Below are 11495 nucleotides of genomic sequence, written 5' to 3' on the forward strand. Positions count from 1 at the left end.
CGTGCTTGCGCACGAACGTATGTCCGGGGAAGGAGGGAGCTGTACGTGTGCGTAAATCGTTGCGTCATACACCTTGATTTCAATTCCTTCTTTGCCCCTTATCAGTACGTATTCCGCAAAGCTTTCTTCCTCTAACACTAGCATGACCAGATTCCTCGAACACCAAAGCGAGACGGGGTGCCTTTTTCTGTTTATGTACTCTTCTTCTAGCCGTGTGGTTCCCTCGGCGCAAAACTCGATCGACGAAATATAGGACAAGTGACCATAGCTCTGACTTGCACAATAAAGCAATAAATTGCGGCAGAAAGTCTGCGCAATTTGATGTCGATACGTAGGTGTGCCTCTAAAACATGAGCGCCTTTTACAGGATGGTATATCATATTCAACGAATCGTTTTATTTTTCTTAAATTGCTTATGTTCTAACTGCCTGTTGGCAGCCAGTCTATAAGAAGTTAAGGAAACACACCAACCAGGCCCGTATACTTGGTTGGTGTGCCACTAAGTGTGTCCTCATTCTTGGTCATTTCTCCAGAATGCATATTTGCCACTGTCGCACAAGGGGTATTTATCGTTGCTTAACGATGAGCAAGTGAGAAAATGGCCCACCAGGAAGGCGTTGTGTCAATGACATAAATAAACTCCAGCGACAAAGAAATGTATAAAACAAACAAAGGAAGATGAGTGGACAAAAGCTTATCACTGCTAATTCCACCATTCCATGTATCGTACTTGACGTTTTGAAAACGAGTAGAACGTTTCGATCCTGGGGAAAAATTATTGAATGCATTATCTGGAAATGTTTTCAGCATCCCGCACCCGCACATTTCGCGCTATGTCAAGATTACCTTTCACCATGTGAAAATGAAATGGCGAACTTTTTGAGAAATAAAAAATAACGCAATTTCTTAAGTAAGGCTCTTTGAAACGTTGAGGTTTTCCTCAAAAATTCCTGATTGCTAAGGTCTTTGAATACGCCATGCATGTGTAGCGACGATTCAAGCCAAAGCGCTCTTCGTTAGTGCATTCTTACAGCCTTACAATATATGAATCTTCTAAACCAGTGAAATCGAGATTATATATTTTTTTATAGTTAGACAGTTTATTTGTTCCATGAGACCACTGGTAGATGCATGTTCAGTTGGACTTTACGCGCTCCTATGAATCACGACAATCTTTATTTTGTTCTACTTGAATTATACAGAATATTGGAGGACACACTGAACGACTACTACTTCCTACCTTTCTACCACGGCGTATGCTATTTTTCGGGCTGCATTGCGTTCTATCTGCTGCAAAGCTTCAGGGATGTCAAACTGTCGAAGGTAAGCGCACAATGTTTTCGAGAACGCACAGCTTTTTCCTCGTTTCTGCTGTTTGGACCACGCAAGGGCCACATCTCACGAAAACTTCCGTCTTCGTAAGTAATCACTGCATGGGCTGGCTACCTCCGGCAATATGAGCGACATCGCGATTGGATGGCAGCTGCTCTTAAGAAGAATTTTGTAACAGAAAAACTTTCTTGCGAACAGAGGCCGTGATCTCTGACCGATGCATATAAAACGTGCCTAGAAAAAATGAACGTGTAGTCGTCAGCACATATCAGTGTGATACAACGCCGAGTGTCGCTTTCGATGTGATCAACGTGAACGATGAGTAATGCTAATACTGACAATAGTTCATATTGCAACTAGTGCACGAGAGGTATTTCCATCGGAAGGCGGCGACGGGGGACCAAGAAGAGAATGATCTGTTCTTCGTCCTTTCGTGTTTTCCCGCTTTCGCTATTATCTGGAGGGCTGTTTTTACTGCAACGTGACGGTTACCCACACATCCCCTGCAACAAGGAAACATCAGGACCTTTCGTACGAGGTGGGGATATCATGGTCCGCTTTCCAGTGAGAGCGTCTGGTACTTGAAAGCGGACCGCGATATTGCTTCGAGTATTTACAGCACACGTGGAGGCGCCTATTTCCTCATCTGTGCGCATATGTATACGTACTGACCAATCAGCGCTTACTCAATTCTTTGTCTTTTTTTTTATTGTTCCTCGCTTTTCTTGTCTTCTGCGCATAGCCGCCCAATCCAACCAACACCTCAACAGTGCAGACCGTTTTTGTATACAGCGCGAGGAGCAAACTTCGGTTGCAAAGTCGGCAAGTAAAAGCGTCCACGGAATTGTGAATAGCCCCGGTGTTTATCCTGTAAGGGCATGTGCGCATTGAATGTAAGACTACACGTGTTGCATACCACGTGAGCGACGCCTCATCGGCGCCTTCGCACGGGTACATATATATATATATATATATATATATATATATATATATATATATATATATATATATATATATATATATATATATATATATATATATATATATATATATATATATATATAGATAGATATATAATTCAAAATACGACCATTTTTCTTCCAATTAATTAACGTCTTCCTCTCCCCCAAAGCCCGGATAGGCGCTGGTCGCGAAATCAGTCCCCGGCCGGGACGAATTTTTCGCCAACTAGGAAGCTGTAGTCTCTGTGAAATCCGTATGAATTTTCTTGTGGATTCGTGCTACAAATGGATGGAAGCCAATTTTCCCTTTCATGACCGCACATTTATGTTCACGAACTTCATTATCTTAACTCTGCGGTTACTTATCATTCATTTCAAGCGAAAATGTCGTATACCCCCCTCCCCCCCCCCCTTTTTTTTGTATCCAGAGAACGAGAAAAAAATTTGTACAAAAGGGTATTTTAGTATGACGTTTTTATGCTCCGCTCAGTAGCTAAGCGGAGCGGGGGCGCGAGTGCGCACGCGTCCTCCGTCCACCGTCGCTGCCGTTCAAAAGCTAGCGAAGGGTGTCGATGCGCGCGCCCTCCCTGACGCGTGCGTCGACTTCCCGCATATTCTAAGATGGCTGCCTCCAGTGCTCAACGTGTTTCCCACGTGCACGGCGGCGTTCGTCTGCGCAGGGGAAGCCGCGAAAGCGCTTGAGAATAGACGAACATTTGTGCTTACTTCGAGTCGCCGAATTAAGGAAAGTGACGCCAAGTAGACAAGACGGCACAGCTGACGAAAACATCGCTGCCGTGTTGGCGTCCAAACGGATCTGGGATGCTACAGCGCTGACTATCGCGTGACTATCTTGAAGTCGGCACTTCATTTTTTTTTTTTTTTCATGAAATGGACCGGTAACGCATGCGCACGAGTGAATACTGCGTGAACAAGCGAGTAATACATCTTTGTTTTACTTTGAAAAGTGGCAAAACTGTTTTTCATTTTATTTAGCCAGGCTGAATTTGGCCAGAGGGCGTTGCAACTGCGAAATGTCATCTCGGCAGCGGAGAACGGATGACTAAAACAAAAAAATCGTCCGCCGCCCCGCTACAGCTTAGCGGGCCAACTCGGAGCGGAGCGGACCGTAAAAAACGTCAAACTAAAATACTCTAAGTTGGGAACTAAAGTTGCCGTGAGAAAAATACTGCCGCTGTTTGTTTTTACTTTCGCAAAGGGTGTTTCTCAGCAAGCTTAGGGATACTTCGGATTCACCTCAGACACGTTATTCACAACAAGACCCACTTTTTAGGGAATATTTCCAAAGCCAGTGCTACATCTGGCTTCGGGCAGGCTGTTGGAAGCATATGCGCACGTATTTCGATCCCTGCTCAGGCGTCACCTATTATGCCAAAGAACATCTCACCATGGACACTGTAACCACTATGAAATGTGTCATATATCCCGGAATCAGTACAAAAAAGAAAATGCCCCAAGCAGCAACTCATCAGATAGCGTTGGCGTATATGTATAAAGAATACGCAGCCGAAACGCCTATATTCACAGATGGTTCTACAACCCAACGTCGATCGTCGTACGGAGTTTTTGTGCCCTCTACAGGAAAATCCCTCTCGTATCATTTTGGGAGAGCGATATCTCCTACGTCAGCTGAGCTATATGGCATTGAGGAGGCTCTTATGTTTATACTACGACAGCACCTGCCAAAAACATGGGTGGTATTTACATATTCTAAAGCAGCCCTACAAAGTATATGGAACAGGCATAAGCGTGGTGATCACCAAACTGCACATCTGACATCGCCTGTCTTCATCACAAGGCTAAGATTGCTGGATATTGCATTAAGTTCCAATGGATACCTGGCCATGCTCGCATTTCGAGAAACGAAAAAGCGGATGAAGCTGCCCGTAATGAACTCCAGTACCGGAATTTCAGAAGAATATTTTTTGCTAAAGCCGACGCCTCGAACATCGCAAAAAATGTGCCTACCAAGAAAAAGAGCGCCTCTGGAATCTGCCGCTTCACCAAGATAACTTTCTTTCGTTGCATTGACACAGAAGGGAGAGCGAAAATTTCCAGAATACTTCCTTGCCGCCTTAAGACGCTGTACCATCGTCTTCGACTGGACGTGGCATACACGAACTGTTATTTGTACTGCATAGGGCGTACCACTAGTCCCTGCGGTGATAACCATAGAGTTTCCTACAATACTTACTAGAGGGAACTCTGGCGCTAGTGTCTATGGGAGCTGCAACGCATGACGCTTCAGCCAGCATGGGAATGATGGGTAGTACACAAATTGGTCTAAACTTCGTTCTTTCGGCTCCGTTTGGCTGCGCGTCGCCTGTATCCACTTTGTCGCAAAACAAAGTTCAGCAAAAGTCAGCAGTTCCACTTCACCACTTTAACTTTTTTAGGCTCACCAAATCAAACCTGGTCACGAAGTTCACAACGGTCTATTCTTTTATCCGAAACGAACGCCAAAACACAGCAATAAACAAAGCCACAAGTACGTTTGAAGCCGCAAGCACGAAGACTAGGCAAATTTGTGTACTACCCATCATTCCCATGGTAGCTGAACGATCGCAGCGCCAGAGTCCCCTCTAGTTAATTTTAGGGAACTCTATGGTGATAACTGTGGCAGCATAGAGACTAGAGCTGTGCACGGGCCGTATTTCCGAGCCCGAGCCCGGCCCGGGCCCGCTGACTTTGTCGAAGGCCCGTCCGAGCCCGACGGCAAAGGGCTGCGAGCCCGCCCGGCCCGGCCCGACGTCCGAAAACACAATCCCGGGCCCGGCCCGGCCCGGCTTTTTGAAGGTTCGCTGTGAAAACAAAACATCGTTTTCCGGTAATTTGGCAGTTTATTGAGCATATAAAATATGATCAAACGACACACGACGAATAGTCCCTATTGCACAGATTACAAATTGTCGTGCAAAAACAGCAAGCAGTCCACCGATTCCGGCTTCAACGATGTGCGGCGCTTTTGCATAATGTAGCCCGCCGAACTGAAGTTACGTGCGCTGCTTGCACTCGTCGCCGGAATTGCTAATATCTTTTTTGCCAGCCTGGCAAGCTTGGCATATCTCTGCTGCTTGTTTTTTCCAGAAGACTAAAACTTCAGATGTACAGGAGGGCGATTCCATAGAGAGGTAATCGGAGAGCTCATCTTTTTTAACTGCTACATTCTCACCACTGTCACTTCACTCGCTGAACAAGTGCAATGGAAAGGAAAAGCGGAAAAGGCGCTGTGTGCGTGATGCAAAACAATTCCCGCTCATTCTCTTTGTTTCGGGCTTGAGTCGGGCTTTGCGCCGGGCCCGAGCCCGGCCCGATAAAACTCCAAGTTGCCCGAGCCCGGCCCGGGCCCGAGGTGAAATTACGTCGGCCCGCCCGAGCACGGCCCGCGGGCCGGGTCGGGCTCGGGCTTTCGGGCTACCCGGAGCCCGTGCACACCTCTAATAGAGACAGTGGAGCTCATATTGCTTGAATGCACCGCGTACCGCGATGAGAGAGAATTGGCTGAGTGACAAACATACATGATTTGCCACAATCAGTTAACGTTGCACGGCATATTAGGGGCCTGGTGCCCGGCCCTTCAAAACAGAGACATGTTTTACAGTCACTGTTTAATTACCTGTCAAAAATGGGCCTAGTCCGAAAGCTCTAATGATTGACTTTTTCACATAGCAAAGCCGTAACTAACCTAACACCCTTGTAAATATTTCTATCAGGTTCACTTGCGCATTTTATATTTGTTTATATTCTTTCTTTTTATTATTATTTTCTTCCTTCTCTTCTGGAATCTTTCAATTCCATTCCCCATCCCTACACAGATTAGCATGCCAGCGGTATACAAACGCCGGCAAAAATATCTGTTTTCATAATAAAGAGTCTCTCTTTCTTTCTTTGAGTTATTAGTTCACGCCCTTCTTAGAAAACTGTTATGGAGAAGCAGCTTCTCTAAAAATTCTCCCCGAAGGGAACACTGATGGGATGCGAAGCAGCAGCGTTGCGCACGGGTGGCGTCACGTGTTGAACGGCGCTAACGCGGGTGCTGCGGTGAGCGCTGGAAGATTCGTTGAAGCGAAAACTCGGTGTAGCGTTTACTGGTGTAAACGTTTGTTTGAAACGCGGACACGGGGGCGAGCGGGCGTCGGAGCCGCAGCTGCGGCGCTTCGGTGGAGGCTATTCAAAGAACTGCTACGCATCTAAAATTAACAATTCCATTATTGTTACGTATATGCCCACATGGAGTTGGGGTGTTAACTGCATACACATGCCGCGGTGTTTGCAGGATCGTTACATTCGTTTGCTTCTTTCATCCTAAGTTTCATCCTACACGGGGATAGGGTATACGTACAACCCTGATGAAGGAGAGTTTTTTTTTTTTTCAATATTGTTCGAGCCCGAAACCAAGCAATTCTGTTACCTGTTTTGGTTTCAGCAATAGTTTCGTTTACTTATTTCCTGCTTAGTTGGAACTAAACAGTGTAATGAACTATACATGAAACGGGTAGATTTTATAAGCGTAAAGGAAACCTATTTACTGCATAAAAAAAGCATCGCCGACACAGTCAGTATATGTAGCGAACAGTCTTATACAAACGCAATGCTTTGTCTTCCTATTCCCCTTTGTAATCACCTTTGTCGCTCAGATCGCAGCACCATGGCAATATTTAGATACTTATGGAAGCATGGCGTTACTCCCCTAATTCCTTCTGCCTAGTCAACGTTGAAACACTAGGAGAGAATCCGATGTAACGAGTAATTTCCTGAGACCTACAAAATATCTATACGATTGCTTCTATTTTTACTCTTTTTAGTGTAGTTATATTTGATGAGCGGTAACTATGTTCGTCTCAGATTTCGTCCACGCTGCGTTTTTCGCGTGCTTCCTGCTTTTGAGCTTCACGCACTTGAGCTTTTGGAAGCCAACATGGTGACGCGATCTGACTCAGAATTTCGTGCGCCGACTTCTGTTTGCACTACCCTTATCTTTATTGCTTACTACTTGGCTGACCCACCGTGGTAGGTTAGTAGGTTATTTGTCGCACCGCTAAGCTTGATGAAGCGGATTTGATTCCTAGCCGCGGCGGCCGCATTTCGATGGGGGAGAAATTCAGGAACACCCGTGTACTTGGGTTTAGGTGTACATTAAATATAACCGGATGGTCAACACTAATCCGGTGTTCCCCACCATACGCGGCGTGCGTCATAATCATATCGTGGTTTTTCAAGAGATAATTTAGTGCCTTGGATTAACGTCCCAAAACCACGATATGATTATGAGGGACGCCGTAGTGGAGGGCTCCGGAAATTTCGACCTCCTGGGGTTCTTCAATGTTTTTCAAGGGAGACCGCAAAGATTATTCTTTTTTCCTATCTCGCTAAGTCTCCTTTACCAGGTGGCAAACCAGATTCGTTTGATAGCAAACTAGACTGCATATATTTAAATGTACGCCAGAGCTAAATGTACACTAGCTTTGGACGACAGAGCTCTTTCGAAGCGAACGATCCTAGAAGAGCAGTCAAATGGCTTTGAGAGCAACAAAAGCGTCCTTCGTATTTTTAACGGAGAGCGGCTTAACATCCGGGCTCTGGATCGACATGGCATCCATCTTGCCCGTTGAGAGGCAGGGGAGGCGTACGGGGCGTATATGTATGCATGTTGTACGTATAGATGCTTAGCTCACTGCGAAATATCGTCGTCATTCGAACCCACGCTCTTCCTTTTTCACTTCCCTTTTTCATATGAAGAGTAGCCATGTCAGTCAGAGACAAAGCTCTGTCACTGCATTCCATTGAAAGCGTGGTCCTCACAGCGGAAACAAGATAACTTCATTTATTCGTGCTGTAACAGATGTACCTTGTGGTAAAGCCCAGTACGTTTTACAACATAATTGTGCGTGTTTGTTCTTTTGTTTCTTTTTTTTTTGTCCAGATCGTAGAGTCACTAATCTGGATCGTCGCCCTAGTAGCTGGCGCGGGTTGCGTCTTTAATAAGGAACCCTGGTACAGACACCGACAGCCGACCACCGAGGTCGGGGAGGTGTGTATGGCGTTCTTCGATCGAGTACTGTGGTCGGTGTTCCTCACCTGGACTACGCTGGCATGCGCTACGGGACGAGGAGGTAAGAGATTTCTGCCATTTTAATCGCGCTTCGTGAGCCTTGCAGGCTCGTCAGAGCAACTAATGCTCTAAATGTTTTGCTTGATAGCATATCGTTTATTAAATACAACGCGAGACCGTTAAATGACCGTAAATTGACACTTTTTTAGTGTTTGGTCTATCCGGAAGAGAAACTTCGAACTGAGTGGCAGCTCAAAACTTGACTACCGAATGTGCTGCCTTTCCCAGCTGGCAGATGGAGCCATGGGCCCACGATATATAACCCCGCGGTAATCGTTCGCACAATATCCTCTGCACACTGATCATACAGCATCCAGCCCTTCGATCATATCGCTTAGAGCTGCATCCTGCTGTGCTCATCACACGTTAGGCTTTGCTATAGTACGTAAACGACCCAACACTTTTTGGAGAAAACTTTCGACGCCGCTTAGTGAAACACAAGGAGTATTTCGTGTTTATTCTCTTTCTCTAGCTGCCAGAATGGCGACGTTCAATATGGCTGATGCGAAAGGACGAATATATATGAACGGGCAACAGTTTCACTAATCGTCATTCTTTAGTGGGACTCGGTAATCGCCGCCGTTAGCAAAACGAATCGCATGCATTTTCTTTTTATGCCTAGAAATGTTTCATGATGTGAACTGGCAGCATTTACAAACATCGTGTTTCATGCAATGTAACCTCTCGTTCTTTCGTTTCAGGATACATTAACAAGTTCCTCTCCTGGAATGCTTTCGTACCGCTGAGCAGGCTCACCTTCGGAGTGTACTTGATTCATGCTCCCTTCATTATCTTGTACCTGCACATCTCCAGAGAACGCATTTTGTTCTCACACTTCTCTTTAGTGAGTAGAAATATTTTGTTTGTTTGTTTGTTTTCTCCTTGTTTGTTTGTTTGTTTGTTTATTTGTTTGTTTGTTTGTTTGTTTGTTTGTTTGTTTGTTTGTTTGTTTGTTTGTTTGTTTGTCTTGTTTGTTTGTTTGTTTGTTTGTTTGTTTGTTTGTTTGTTTGTTTGTTTGTTTGTTTGTTTGTTTGTTTGTTTGTTTGTTTGTTTGTTTGTTTGTTTGTTTGTTTGTTTGTTTGTTTGTTTGTTTGTACTCGGAGGATGAATTTAGAATCATGAGCGAGTATGCATTGCGCATCACCACATCGCGCCATTGTGACCACTCGCCATACGACAAAACTGCCTTGTATTAGTATTAGTATTAGTATTAGTATTAGTATTAGTATTAGTATCAGTATTATTATTAGTATTAGTATCAGTATCAGTATTAGTAGTAGTAGTAGTAGTAGTAGTAGTAGTAGTAGTAGTAGTAGTAGTAGTAGCAGTACACTCTTAATCAGGTCCTGGGTAAATGATGGCTATATCCAGGAAACCAGACGAAAAATGTCCGGTTTCCTGGATATATATGGCACTTTAGGCGGGTCCTGATTAAGTGTGTAGTAGTAGTAGTAGTAGTAGAAGTAGTAGTAGTAGTATTGCAACATCAATCAAGAATAATGTGATCCGCCTTTTGAAAGAACTAGACCCCATGTATAGCCCTCGGTGACCCGCCGCATAGGGTATATAAGACGAGTCGCAATATAGCTGAAGGCCGCGGTACTGCCGTGGTGATATTGAGCTGGAGACTGCGGATTCAGCCGCGTTCCGGTAGGGACGGACTGCGAGTACGCTCTAGGCGTCTTGGCTTTATTTAAGAACCTCAGGCGTTCGAAATTATATCCGAGCCGTCTTCTCTCGTTGGTCGGGAGTAATAAAATTGCGATTAGCTCATACTCTTTGTTATAATCCCTGTTTATCTACCCCTGATTTTTGTCGGGATAGTCGGCACGTAATGGTGTCGGCCTCTTTCTATAAAGTCGAGCTGTATCGAGTAGTTGCGCCCTTCACGCTTCATCCTCTATGCAGTCAACTGAAATTTATACATGCTTTCTGCTACGCAGGTTTCGCTGTCCTTTGCGATCTTGCTTTGGAGCTACTGCCTCACGTACCTAATGTTTGTGCTGTGCGAGGCTCCAACAGCGCAGCTGGACAAGCTCATTTTCATGGGCGCCGGAAGAAACGAGCGGCGGCCAAAACTGCCTCTCCAAAACGGCTCTCAACACGACAAAACGTGCGTTGTCCCGAAAGAAAGCGCACAGAAAGACCAAGCGTCCATCGACCTGGAGAGCGGCAACAAAAATAACAACAACTGCAACGGACGCAGCATCGTTGGCCAGAGTGTTACATACCATCTTTAAGAATATTGCGTGAAGTTGCTTTAATTTGCTTGCTAAGTCTGCGGTTTCACTCAAAGAACATGTGCGCCCCATGATGCGTGGGCGAATGCTGCCAGTAACAAGCCCGAAAGCAGGCCTTGTGGTAGGCAAATTTTGCTGTAAATATTTCATCGCGGAAGTTCCTTTCCTGTCTGGCTGTCTCAGGTCTAACCACATTTTGAAGGTGGCCATAACAAAAAGACCAGCAGTTTGAACTTTATGTGAACTCTATGTGTTAGTGTGTTCCAACCTATATTGTACTGTTTGTCTGGGAGTTTGTTAATGCCGGCGAATATAGACGGTGTATTCTTTCTGTCTTGTTTCATCGTTTGTTTGTATTAACACGGACTACCATTGCTTTGCAATGTCTTGGCTAAAAGAGGAGCATAATACAGCGTAGAACGTGTACCTCATGTTATTCTCTCTTACACACACATTTATTAAAAAAAAAACTAGCATCAGCATGTGGTACACCACAGTTACCTGTCACTTTTTGCTCTTACCATAGCAGCGGTATACAGGTCGAGTCACGTCAGAACAGCAGTGCCAAAGCCGCAAACGGCAAGTCCCGATTGCGCCTCCATTGCACGCTAAAGCAAATCGGTGAGGCGCCACATTGCGCTATTCAAAGTTCGCTATTTGCCCTGACGTGGTTTTACCTCTGGCTTGTGGAGTGCTCTATGTGTGTTCACAGCGAGCACCTCCTACACAGTCGTCTTCATCTTTAACACACCGTTTACGTGTGCGGTGTATACGATTGGTCAGTGAACATAAAAAAAAATTAAAAAAACACAGACTAACAGTCAACAT

At 45.1% G+C, this 11495-nt stretch overlaps 1 protein-coding gene across 1 annotated transcript in view; it reads left to right on the plus strand.

Annotated features, from left to right (window-relative positions):
- The window catches only part of LOC119405968 (nose resistant to fluoxetine protein 6), a 33169-nt gene extending 22091 nt beyond the window's left edge, over positions 1–11078 (plus strand). The window contains exons 12-15 of the mRNA XM_037672795.2: positions 1203–1323; positions 8239–8428; positions 9129–9271; positions 10371–11078. Coding sequence (XP_037528723.1) covers positions 1203–1323; positions 8239–8428; positions 9129–9271; positions 10371–10667 — 751 coding nt within the window. The 3' untranslated portion in view covers positions 10668–11078. The remainder of the gene's footprint in view (positions 1–1202; positions 1324–8238; positions 8429–9128; positions 9272–10370) is intronic.
- The last annotated feature ends 417 nt before the right edge of the window (positions 11079–11495 follow it).

The sequence above is a fragment of the Rhipicephalus sanguineus genome, chromosome 1 (assembly GCF_013339695.2).
Source record: "Rhipicephalus sanguineus isolate Rsan-2018 chromosome 1, BIME_Rsan_1.4, whole genome shotgun sequence".
In the NCBI taxonomy this organism is placed as follows: Eukaryota; Metazoa; Arthropoda; class Arachnida; order Ixodida; family Ixodidae; genus Rhipicephalus; species Rhipicephalus sanguineus.